At 35.4% G+C, this 12,639-nt stretch overlaps 2 protein-coding genes and 1 pseudogene across 2 annotated transcripts; 2 read left to right on the top strand and 1 right to left on the bottom strand.

Moving 5' to 3' along the window:
• Positions 1-974: 974 nt before the first annotated feature.
• On the bottom strand, positions 975-4,157 carry LOC123215926 (annotated as a pseudogene).
• Positions 4,158-5,650: 1,493 nt separating this feature from the next.
• On the top strand, positions 5,651-9,925 carry LOC123217140 (dol-P-Man:Man(5)GlcNAc(2)-PP-Dol alpha-1,3-mannosyltransferase). The gene is made up of 13 exons (XM_044637934.1): positions 5,651-6,075; positions 6,156-6,190; positions 6,291-6,428; positions 6,704-6,772; positions 7,405-7,562; positions 7,636-7,702; positions 7,813-7,866; positions 8,108-8,196; positions 8,317-8,433; positions 8,758-8,867; positions 8,956-9,034; positions 9,410-9,466; positions 9,553-9,925. Exons 1-13 carry the CDS (start codon positions 5,952-5,954, stop codon positions 9,719-9,721), a joined length of 1,266 nt encoding a protein of 421 aa, XP_044493869.1. The 5' UTR covers positions 5,651-5,951; the 3' UTR covers positions 9,722-9,925.
• A 298-nt stretch (positions 9,926-10,223) lies between these two features.
• Positions 10,224-12,184, top strand: LOC123217141 (heat shock factor-binding protein-like). Its single transcript, XM_044637935.1, has 4 exons — positions 10,224-10,497; positions 10,943-10,996; positions 11,303-11,369; positions 11,794-12,184. The coding sequence occupies exons 1-4, from the start codon at positions 10,495-10,497 to the stop codon at positions 11,937-11,939; spliced, it is 270 nt and encodes an 89-aa protein (XP_044493870.1). The 5' UTR covers positions 10,224-10,494; the 3' UTR covers positions 11,940-12,184.
• Positions 12,185-12,639: the final 455 nt, after the last annotated feature.

Genomic DNA, 12,639 nt, shown 5'->3' with positions numbered 1-12,639 from the left:
TGAGCACCTCACAAACCTTGGCCATAAACCTAGCTCCTTTCAAAGTTGACTCTGCTACCAACTCAATATTCTATAAATTTAAACGCTGATACCAACTGTCACATCTAACTTATAATTTCTAGTAACCATGTGATCATAAATATTGATTTCACCTTTGCAACACCCCAGTAAATCTTTGTGTGCTATGTGCTATCAAACCCCAATAAAAAATTGAAAACAACCCTAAATAAGGAGTGTGATTGAAGAGAGATTATATTAAGAAAAGGAAGTACAAGAGTTTTGCACATGAGAACTCACTCAAAGATTGCTTCCATGCATGCTTGGATACTATGTACAATTGTCCCTATTTATATAGATTTTCCACCTCTTTAACATGTGCCCAGAATTGAATACTTGGTCACCAAGCACACAATATAACCTATAATTATTGACCTAGAAAAATCTAAGCATATGCCTAAGAATATTCTCTATGTAGAAAAATATTTTTCCGATATACAAGTTCCTAAAAAGGTAAACCCCTACAAGTCTCTAATGAGTTATAGGGTGGACTGGAATTGCGTAGCCGTGCGCTTCTAGAACTGTCCATACCCTTCCATTATTATCTACAAGCTTCTAGAATGTGTTGGAATCTTCTAGTAGTTTCTATTTGCTTCCAAAATTTTTCAAACCTCTTTCAAATCTACATGAACACTCTGGAACACCCTACCCATTGTATGCGCTATCACTACTTGAAAAAATAGGCAATTGGTACGTACCTTAAGGAGGGATGTGACATTAGGCACTAGAGCACATGCTGGTACTTGAAACACCATGTCTAGCCTGTAAACACTAGTAAAACTCTTTCACAAGTAAGATTTCTTGAGACTCATGACAGATATCATCATTGTAAAACATGCTAATGCCAACTTAACTAGCTAGACACGAAGCCTGATACTACAAAATTATTAGTCATGGAAAGATGTAAGATGGGCAGATGCTGAATATGTTAGGTGCTATTAAATGCAGGCTTCACCGCCAAGTTGCTTATTTACAGAGGATGATTTGACCTATGAATTTCCTCATAAGGTAAATGCTAACTGTTAGAGAAGTCTAAAAAGATCATAAATACATCAACTCATGTTTAATCATCTCCGCACTTCACTCCAGCGAGAGACAGCTTAACTGAAAGTTTGCCTCGGGCAAATTCCTTCTGAGCCAAAGATTGAATTCATCTTATTTTCTGTAAAGAAAAATAAGTCATGTCATAGAACTGTTGAAAAGAATTATAAAATGCAATTAATAAAACTGTGTACACAAACAATCATATAATTAAATATTATTTTATTTTTAATTTTTAACTATTCAATTATATGATAAAATGCCTTTGTTTGTGTATAAAATTGTGAACTTAGCATTATTCAAAGGCAATTAGATACTGATAATTTTAGATGGTAACAAATTACAAATCTTTAAACACATTTCAGACACAACAAAACTAAGAAAATAAAATCTAGATTCAATCACTAGAGTTTTGCATTTGGATACTGATATACCACAAGAAACCAAAATAGAATCTCCAAATCAAATATTAGACACACCCCAACAGCATGCATACATATAACAGAATGCTTGCTTTGTAATTTTAGAGCATATCTTAACAGGATAGCATCAAGTTATTCATATATCGTTGATGATTCAGAACAAGACATGAAGCAATCTAAGTTCTTTATTAACTTGGAAGTTGGGTTGTCATACAAATCTGGATTCACCTACATTGGTGAGCAACTTCAGGAACAAAAGATATATCTGAACCTTCATTAATCATGATTGGTGCATCTGTGCAACAGTACATCAACTCAGGTGATCTAAAGAATGCTTTATATTCAAATGCTAAACTATATTTAAAAAATGGACCATTGATTAGAAGCGCATATCAACAACGGAATTCCTTTAACAGAAAACAAATGAATCCAACTGATAAAATAGAACCAGCAATGGTCAATTACTGTTTGATAATTACGCACAAAATCACATCACATAAAGGGCACAATTGAATGAAAGGCTTTTGCAAAGTGATACGGACAAAAAAACGGCAAGCAACCGTTTGAGGAACCTTCAAGCTAAAGAGGGAATTTCAACTAGAGGATCTGCACAATTAACTTCACCAGAGGATTTAGTAAGTGATTTCAGGATTATTATTTCAACAACTAGCTTCACTAATGAATTTCAAATAAATAAGTTACACATTAGATGCATACAGATCATCCTGCACATGTTCATTATGAACCATATAACAAAATGCCTGCCACAGGGATAAACATTTGGTGCATCAATAATAATAACCACCATTAAAACTAGTTCATCACATAATAATTAGTATGTGCATTGCACTGTGTTTTCCATTCAGAGAGATTACATATAACTATTAGTAAATCTAAGACTCTTAGGGAAAAAAAAAAAGGATGGTATCACCAAATTTGACAAATTGCATGGATAGAAACAGTGCAACTAATACAACATATTTTATCAATGCAATAGAGTAGCAAGGAGTCTGCTCAAGAAGAGGATACCTTGATAGTTTTTTTAACTGTGGTTGTAGTAATCCGATCTGATCTGACCTTAAGTAGATTGCTCGTCTCATTTTGAACTCGCTTAACACTTTTACTGACAAAAGAATTATGAATGAAGCCATAAATTTTAAGTATCTGATTATCAGCAAAGTTAAAAGCTCGGTCCATCTGCCTCAAGCACCTTTCAACTGGATAATCCCCAAACTTGGCACAAGGCTTGCAACCCATGAAATGAGTCACTAGAGGCCAACTATGATCACCTAAACCGAGATTATACTTCTCAACCATTTTCTCGTTCCTATCTACCGAAATCCCCCGATAACCATGCAAATAATATTCGCTCTCAAGAAAAACCTTGTCACCCCACTTATCCCTCTGAGTAGCCAACAAGTAAACCATTACTGAATGATTATCTGCTTCAAAGGCTGGCCTATCCTTAAGCTTCTTGGTTAAGATCTTCCCAGCTCCATCCCCAATTATCCCCTTTGGTCCCATTGGAGACCACGAATTAAGAATATTCAACGACCATTGACAATTCCTCAACAGAAAACTGCCAGTGTTCAGTCCGGTCCACTTCTTTTGGTCATAAACCATCTCATTCCATCCGTGCATCACCAAATTGTAGTTTTCATACCTCTCCCATGGAACCTCAAATGTCATATCAGTAAATACTGCATCACTATCCATCCACCAAAACAACTCCACCTCTGGATGAGACAACATTAAATTTCTTATCAATGAAAGCTTCGCCCAAAACCCTGCCATTTCAGCATCTAGAAGAGCCATATTATAAAATATTTCTATCCCGTGCACTCTACAATAATCAATCTTGTTTTTCACTGACTTCAATAGATAATGATCACCTACCGGATTCTCGCACGCTCTAGGTGCCGATCCCGTAACAAGTAGGACACGTGGCTTGTTCTCTCCAACAAAATTAAGAAATTTTGGATTTTCTTTCAGCCACTTCGATCTTCGCTCGTCCCAGTCTGAGATTTTTGGTCCGAGAGAGTAGGACTTGCTCCAGTCGGATTTTTCATCTCCTTCTTTATCGTCCAAAATCTTGCTGATATCAAATTCATTGTAATTATTTTTATCATTCTGAAAGGTGGAGTTGGTGGTGTTGGAAGTATCAGAAGACGCCGACGTCGTTTGGCGTTCGTTTTTAAGGACTCGATGCGTCTCAGCGCCGCGCTTTCTGGAGTGAAAATAAAAGTGGTTACGGATTTCTATGAAATCCTGCTCCGGAGTGCCAATTTACCGGCTCCAATGATGCCCCGTAAGACGATGACTGTGAGGCCTAAGCAGAGGACTGTGACCTTACAGTTGCGTAAAGTTCTATGAACCTTTCTCGCCCTTTGAACTCCTAAACACCGCTCTATCATTTTTCTTTTTTCCTTTTTTTTTTCCTTTTCAGATTTGGTTCGGAAATAGAAATGGAAAGCGCCTTTTTCTAATCAAATAAAGCGCGCGTTTCGTTAACCAAAAATCAAAATAGTTGTTAGAGAGACACTTGATTGTTTTACTAGAGACACCACTAGGTGATTAAATCATCTTAATCTATCCATTAGAGACCATTAGCTAAGTAAATCATCTTAATCTATCCACGTGATCACAACAATTGGAATGGAAGTCCCAGAGTTGAATTTAAGACAAAATCAATCCAACCCAGTGGGCTCCCAAACGCAACACGATTGGTGGAGACAAGGGTGCCAGCGTTGTATGTATGATTTGGTGTTTGATATCTCTTTCACTTTCAAATTTTAATATTGTTGGACAATAAAACCATAAAAATATAAATATGTATCACTAATTTTTTGGGATAAAATGTCCTTATCTTCAATTAAAAGTACATGTATCCCTATTGTGACAATTTTATATACATGCAAACGTATACTTGCCACCAAGTGAAAGAAAGCAAAAATGACTAAATCTCTTTGATATGTGAAGAAGGTGGAGAGGTTTGGAATTCCCCATCACAAAGTAGATGAGGAAGCCTGAGTTGGATCTCTAGATCAATTGACCCCCATGACATTGCCCTCGTATTGTCGTTTGCAGTTTAGATAGTATTCGATTGGCGGTGGATGATTTTTTATCCAACCCCCATATTTACTAATTAAATTAATAATTATTTATTAATAAATGAAAAAAAAACTTATTCTCACCTAAAGTTTGATCTATTTTTAAACTCATACTCATTAAATTTCAAAAGCTCAAATATACATTATTATGTTAGAATTAAGGATAAAACTGTCATTTAACAATAAATATTAAAAACTAAAATTTCATCTTATTTCCTCTCTTAGTTTAAAAAATTAACAATTTTTGAAGAGTTACATTTTCCCTTTTAGAATTTAATTTTTTTTCCTACATTAACAATGACTTCTCCATCACTCTCTCCCTCCCAACACTCTCTCTCCCTCTACGACGCTTCATCTCCCTCCAAAGCGACATAATCAGAGAAGGTCGTGTGCTCGATTTTGACCAATCTCCTCCTTCTCCTTCTTCCTTGAATGCATCTCATCGTCAAAAGATCGTCTCTATTTTCGATCGATTTTCCATGTAGGCAATGAAACACATTTGACAAAGAAGGTGGATGAAGATGAATCGTTTTCGTCTGTCTTAAGAGACGATTCATTTTCGTCCAACAAAAATGGTTGCCAACTTCTGAAGATCAGCTAGAGAAGAAGATGGTGTGAAGGCCAACCATTGATCGGAATGGAGACGGTGGCTAAAGAAGGATAAAAAAAATCTTAGTGAAAAAAATATAACTTTTTAAATTTTTGGTGGAAAGAAATTACTAATTTTTTGAACAAAAGAGAGAAATAAGATAAAATTTGATTTTTTAAATATTTTTTATTAAATAATAGTTTCACAATTTTAGTAGAAAGATAGAGATTTAAATTTTTAAAATTTAACAAACACAAATTCAAGAAAGAACCAAACCTGGGATGAAAATATATCCACTCTTACCATACTAGTAATGTTTATAATTTTTTGGGTGCTTGACGACTGATGGAGGCCTAATTGCAGGCCCAAGGGTGATCCCACAATCCATCATAAGCTGCTGCCCGTACCTCCCAACTGCTGAAATTCCCAAATTGTCCCCACCTTTCTGCTCGCCAGTGGTCCAGCCGCTGCGTTGCTTGGGCTGTCACCAGGCATTTTCTTCTTGGGCCTGCGATGACACACCTTAGTGATTAGGCCTCCATCATCGACCAACTGGAAGCTGTTCGGGTCACTTAACCGACCGAAACTGCAGACTGTTTGGGTCGAGGGAGAATTTTGATTCTTACCCATTATTCAAAGATTGAAGTCACCGTTTCAAGAGTGTTTCCAAGTAGTATTTTTGCCGTAGCACGATAGAAATCAAAATCAACAAAGAGCATAGCGGCGGTATCAATGTCTCGGGTAAAACATGATGCGTCGACTCTCAAAATTTTCAGAAATCCAAAAATCGCATTCGCTTTTGGTTTAATATTCGCGGATGCCCTTCTTGTGGCTCTTATTATCGCCCATGTTCCATGTAAGATCAGGAACTTCTCCAGTTATACTTGTTTATCTCGATATTATATTTTCTTGTAATTATTTTCTGAATAACTTCAGATACCAAGATCGACTGGGATGCTTACATGGCACAGGTTTGACAACACTATTATTATTATTTTTTTCCGAGTTCAGTTTAAAAAATCACAGCAATTCTTAGTTTGCTCAAGAATTTGGATGATTTACTGTAATTAGGTAAATGGGTTTCTTGGAGGAGAGAGGGATTACAATAACTTGAAAGGTGACACCGGGCCTTTGGTATACCCAGCTGGGTTTCTATATGTTTATTCTGCTATAAAGCATATCACTGGGGGGGAGGTCTATTCAGCTCAGGTAATCCTATTCTTCCTTACGTTTTAATTGTCGAAAATATTAAATAGCGCACAACTACGTTTCTGATCTTCCACGATCAGTGATTCTGTGTCTTAGTGAAAAGTTTCTCTCAAATCCGTAGAAACTATGCTTGATTGGGTATTTTGGAGTTCAAAACTTGTTTCTTTGCCTCTAAAATTAAAGTGGCTGTTTAATGTTTGCATATTGGAAAATGCACGTTGTGCTCTCATAAATGCTTACATAATTTTTCTGTTTGGTTGTGGTTGTGGTTGCAGATTCTTTTTGGCATTTTATATATTATAAACCTGGCAATTATCTTATTCATATACGTGAAGACCAATGTGGTATGGTTATTTACTTGCTTTTGTAAATATGATGTGCTAGTTAATTTGCCTTGATAGAAATCTCAATGCCACTGATGTGTCTGCAGCAGTGATAAATGTATTACGTTGCATATACGTGTTCGTTAATGAATGAAGTTGTAGAAAGGGCCAATGTTACACTTTATCAGCAAACCAGAGAATATATATCAGAAACAGCAGAATGATTTAGGGGCCTAACTGCTAAGATCTTGTGGAGGCAGTTGTGTAAATTGATGTTACCTTGCTTTTTACAGATGTTGGTAGTATGATTTTCATTTAGTGGCTTATATGAGCCACTGTGAAGACTGACATCTGTTCTTATAGTTTTAGATCATGTTATTGTCTGTTTTCAGGGTATTATCATTGGCTTGCCATGTAATTATTTTACTATTAGCCATTAGGGATGTTTCGTTATGAGGCTTGTCCTCGGAAATTTTGAGGGCCTTCAAACCCAGATTTTCTTTGAAAGGCTAGTTCTTTGTCTTGCAAGAATTGTTCTTGTCTGTAAAAACACATATCAACTTGTTTTTTTAATCTCTTTGAACCATTTTTTATTTTATTTCACTTCTCACCTTTGATAAATTAGCTTTATTTTTACATAATGTATATTGCAGCTACCATGGTGGGCTCTTAGCTTGCTTTGTCTATCCAAAAGAGTACACTCAATCTTTGTGCTTCGGCTTTTTAATGACTGCTTTGCCATGACACTCCTCCATTCTTCAATAGCCTTACTTCTTTATCAGAAGTGGAATTTGGGCTTGATTGTTTTCAGGTAGTATTCACATTCTTATTGCATGATTAATACATTAAGTGAAATTTGTGTAACTTCCCTCTGCATTTTACAGTGCAGCCGTCTCAATAAAGATGAATGTGCTCCTCTATGCTCCACCCTTGTTACTCCTTTTGTTAAAGGTACATTAGCTTCAGTGTGCAGATTGACTATAATTGTTGAAGTTTGTACTTAAATCACCTGCAAGAATACTCAAATCCCTGTTTATTGTTTGGGAACACTTATTTTGTAGGCTATGAGTGTCAGTGGTGTGATTTCAGCTTTAGCTGGGGCAGCACTTGTGCAGGTATCTATCCTATCTCTATTTTTTTTTTGGAAACTAATCATCTGTGGGCACATCAATTATTTTTACATTAGGCCTTCTTGGATTCTATTTAAGAGATTTTTAATCTTCAAAATGCCTTACTGTTTTCCTTCCCTATGTGGTTAGGTGAGTTGGACTACTACTGCAATTGACTTTGTAGTCTGGGGTGCCATTTATTCAACTTGATCACTCATTTCCACATAGTTGAAAAATGGTTCTGCAGATCCTTTTGGGGCTGCCTTTTATAGCATCACATCCAATTGCATATATATCAAGATCCTTTAATCTCGGGCGTGTTTTCATCCACTTCTGGTACTTTTCATTTGGCATCTATGGTCTGGAAGATTTGATGATTTTTTCATTGAATGTTATTATTTATTTGAGCTAGTTGAATGCTGTGATCAAGTGTAGCTTTCGAATTTGTCTTTTCAGGTCTGTAAACTTCAAATTCATTCCAGAACAAATTTTTGTGTCAAAGGGATTTGCAGTTTCTTTGCTGACGGCACATCTTGCATTAATTGTAGCTTTTGCTCATTGTAGGTGGTGCAAGTAAGTTAAATGGACTCTTGTTCTCCATTATGAGTGGCGAATGTCATTTTGCAATTTCCCTCGATTATCACATGCTAAGTTTGCCAACTGTAAAAATGGTTATGGGAAAACTATTGCCCTGTCTTTGGAAGAGCGGATATTGTTGTATGTTAAAATGTGATGAATACAACTATCTGTCTGTTAAACTGTGAGGAACAATCCTTCCAACACACTGCTTGTAGATGGATAGTTGGGTTGGCCACTTGGTTGGACATATATACGTAGATGTATCTCCTTAGCAGATGCATAGTTTGCTAATGTTTTTCTATGTCTGGTTGTATGCAGGCATGAACAAGGACTTCTCAATTTTTTGCACTCCAAGTATGTTTCTCTAAAGCCAAAATTTGCTCTTTCAAGCTCTAAGAGTTCATCATTTAGGATTCTGAAGAAAGAATGTGAGTACTGTTATCCAAAATGAATTAATCAGTTTATTGAGAATATCTTTTTCTTTGACTTATATTCTTTTTGGGGATATGATTTCAGATATTGTAACGACTATGTTTGTTGGGAACTTTATTGGCATAGTGTGCGCTCGCTCATTGCATTATCAGTTCTACTCGTGGTATGGTAGTTTTTTCTTTTCTTATTATTATTATTATTTTTTTACAAAAAAGCCAAAGCTGGCAGAATTCAGAAGTCTATCATTTGAACCCTGGTGTTGATATAAATTGTAGTATCAAAGATTGTTTATAGTTGGTCAATGTTCATCTTTTATTTATCTAATTATTGTTCCAATGACTTGAGATTAGTGGTTCTATTTCATTTTTATATGTTTTGAGTTGAATTTGCGAGAGTAAGTTCCATGGATTGCTTGATTGTGCACGGCAATGTCATTTTTACAATGATGGAATGAAATAATACTAAAATTGCAATTTGAGGTCAAGCCTCTTTTATTTTAACTTGAATTGCACTAATTCCATAATGTCTCCTTGTGCAGGTATTTCTACAGCTTGCCGTACCTATTGTGGAAAACATCGTTTAATACGTTGCTTCGGTACATTGCTAGCATTGCTTCCCAGTTAATGTTTGTTTAATAACTTGCGCTGCTTATGCTCACAGTGGCATTCTTGTTTTATGCAGTTTGATATTGTTTATAGGAGTGGAATTATGCTGGAATGTCTATCCTTCAAGCATTTATTCATCTTTCCTTCTTTTGTGTCTACACTTAATTATACTGTGGGGATTATGGTCTGCTCCTGCCGAGTATCCTTATGCAGACGACAAGCCTGCAACTAGAAAGAACAAATAAACTTGCAAGGGCTGATATTCCTCTCCCTACTAATTTGATTTTTTTTAATGTCATTGAGAGAATTATACAGAATAGTTATCGAAGGATAAGAAATAATTACTAACTTTCCTTATTTTGTGTTAGTTTTAAAATTTTATTGTTACTGTTGTAAGTCATACCATAAACTATATAAAGGCTAATCTGAACTACTCTACACTTGCTTGATTTGTTGTGGGATATCATATTGCCTTAAAAATAAATTAATTATTTTGAATTATGAAAGGATTTATTAGCTGCCCAGAAGGGAATTAAAATAAATTTATTTATTTATTTTTAAAGGAGACTACAGTTTTGAAATTCGAATCTAATGGCGCTTCCTCGGTTCCGCTTTGGTCTAGCTTTTCGAAATTCAAAGGATCATGGACCGAAAAGGGTAAATGACAGAAATGCCCATTACTAATTCATCGCGTATTCTAATATTTTTTTTTTGTAGCCTCGTATTCTGATCATTAATTGCAGTAGAACAAGTAAAATTTTTGGAGCATCCTCCAGTTTCACGTGTGTTCATTAACTTAGAAATTTCTAATTAGTCTCAAATACAATTATGGGAAAATAAAATTCATTTTTTGTTTTAGAGAAAAATGGTAGATCGGTAATTACTGCAATAGAACGGAAGAAAGCCTGCGTGGTTTTCACATGATAAATACCAATCATTTACTCATCGGCATTTCAACTGAACGCATCGCATCGTATCCACTGAACGGAAGAGCAAAACAGAAATCCGCTCGTCAATAATGGTAAGCTTTATCTTGTTATGAGCCGTCCAATTCAATTATTATTTGTTTCAGTTGTGGTTAAAGTTGTAGTTCGCATTGTATAATTAGGGTTTGCAGAATTGTTGGTATAAAACTTCGAATCGTTTGGATCTGTTTTCACTCCAGAGTTACTAATGTTTTCGGTGTAGAATGCAATGTTCACTTTGCAAAATCTGTTCACTCGTGATTTGTTTCTGCGTTTTCAAAACTGCTAATTTGTTTAGCTCATTCTTTACTATTAAAATAATTTATATTTTGTTGAGCACTGACGTATGAGTTTAGTGTCGATTTCTAGTTTAAATAGTTTTTTCTTTTGTTTTATATTGTTGTTTAAGTTTGCGCATTTAAATTTGCAGCGGCAGCAAGTCCTGCTTCTTTGTGTTGAAATATTTTTTTTTGAATGCATGAAGTGGTTGTTTGTTGGCAGGACGGACATGATTCAGAAGATCCAAAGCAAAGTACTGCTGACATGACTGTTTTTGTGAGTTCTTCAATTCATATAAACTAATCGTTTAGTAATTAAGTCTCTCATTGAAACTATAGTTTAGACATTTGAGTATTAGTCTTATAACCAATTTGCTCATATTTAATTTGAAGTCTTAATACTCAAAAATTTTTGGCTTAACATATGGTGCAATGCTTCACTTAAAAGAGTTATGATTGATGGTACTTTATTTTCTATAAATGATTGAGCTAGTGCTAGGCTCTGGAATCTTGTGACTTTCAATGGGATTGTGTTAATGGGCTTCAGTTATTGCCTTGTTTGCTTAAATTTTTTCCTTTGTAGGTGCAAAATCTTCTTCAGCAGATGCAATCCAGGTTTCAGACGATGTCTGATTCAATCGTTACAAAGAATATCCTTTTCTCTTATATTGAATTTTGGTGGCAATAGCATATCTGGGATAGGAACATCAAATAAAATTTACTTCTTCTGTTCATATTATATGGCTTTGTTGCATTGATTTGTTTCTTCAAAATTATTGAGTATTCAGAATGAGCTGTCGGTAACTTAGCAGAGTTTTTATGTTTTCATTGCCCATATACATTGTTTCATGTTGTGGTCTAGACTCCGCAGAAGTCGTCCTTGAACAAAGAGTAGTAACTATGATAGGGACAAGGATGACAACCTCTTTGTGTTCTTGATTTTATCGTGTGCAAAAGAGATCATTGGGTCCCAATTTGGAATTCCATTTTATTTTCTGTATAAATGATATGTATTTTCTTGTTATATATGATTTTATAATTGGACAATTACTTGCTTCCTTGACTTTGATGCACTTGATGAAATGGGGTGCCGCATAAATGAGTTGGAGCAGAGCATTAACGATCTAAGGGCTGAAATGGGGGTAGAGGGTTCTCCATCACCATTGGCCCCATCCAAGCTGAAGCCAGGCGATGGAAATCAAGAGGATAGCTCTGCATAGATTTATCATAAGTGTGTAATTTTGCTAAGGAGATAGAATGAACTCCGTGCCATTTTTCTTTTCCGTTCTGGTTGATAAGTGCTAGTAAACTGCCCACTATGAGTGCCGCATTTGTTTTTATATTCGATGTTTCCTGGTTTTTTTGTTCCCTTTTGGACCGACAACCAAGAGTAACTATTCCAATATATTGCCATTAACTACTGTCATATAAACAGCAATGCGATATCATCCATTACCTCTCTTAAGATTGATAGAATTGCTTCTTTGGTAACCTTTTTGTACATGTCTGTCCATGGAAATGATGCATCGGGGGTGTGTTTGGTTCAGATCGGGAAATAATAAAGTACTCTAATAATCTATATATATTAGATTCAAGTAAATAATATGTTAATATTTTTTTTATTATCATCGATCAAAGACAATAATTATTATATTATTAATGGAAAAGACACCCTAATCAATCGCATGTGTCTTTAATCAGTTCGGCCAGATAAACTGAAATCAAAGGTTTGAACCGAAACAATGCTTTTTTCAATTCCTGTAGTCAATTTACTCATTGCTTCGGGGGGAGAGCCGAAACTATGCATTTATCCATTCCTGTAGTCAATTTACTCGTTAATTCGTAAGAGAAGCATGGTTGCCTCTCGATCACCACGCAGCTTTATGATTGCGTTAATTCTGTATGCTCTGCGACCTCCGG

This window comes from Mangifera indica, chromosome 5 (genome assembly GCF_011075055.1).
Source record: "Mangifera indica cultivar Alphonso chromosome 5, CATAS_Mindica_2.1, whole genome shotgun sequence".
Taxonomy (NCBI): domain Eukaryota; kingdom Viridiplantae; phylum Streptophyta; class Magnoliopsida; order Sapindales; family Anacardiaceae; genus Mangifera; species Mangifera indica.
The sequence above is the reverse complement of the archived record's forward strand: the minus strand, read 5'-3'. Positions and strand labels throughout refer to the sequence as shown.

Coding starts and splice junctions, on each gene's coding strand:
- LOC123217141 (XM_044637935.1), top strand. Junction 10,997..11,302: donor CTGCTGACATGACTGTTTTT/GTGAGTTCTTCA, acceptor TTTCCTTTGTAG/GTGCAAAATCTTCTTCAGCA. Junction 11,370..11,793: donor TGATTCAATCGTTACAAAGA/ATATCCTTTTCT, acceptor ACTTTGATGCAC/TTGATGAAATGGGGTGCCGC.
- LOC123217140 (XM_044637934.1), top strand. CDS start 5,952: ATGTCTCGGGTAAAACATGATGCGTCGACTCTCAAAATTTTCAGAAAT. Junction 6,773..7,404: donor TATACGTGAAGACCAATGTG/GTATGGTTATTT, acceptor TGTATATTGCAG/CTACCATGGTGGGCTCTTAG. Junction 8,434..8,757: donor GCTCATTGTAGGTGGTGCAA/GTAAGTTAAATG, acceptor GGTTGTATGCAG/GCATGAACAAGGACTTCTCA.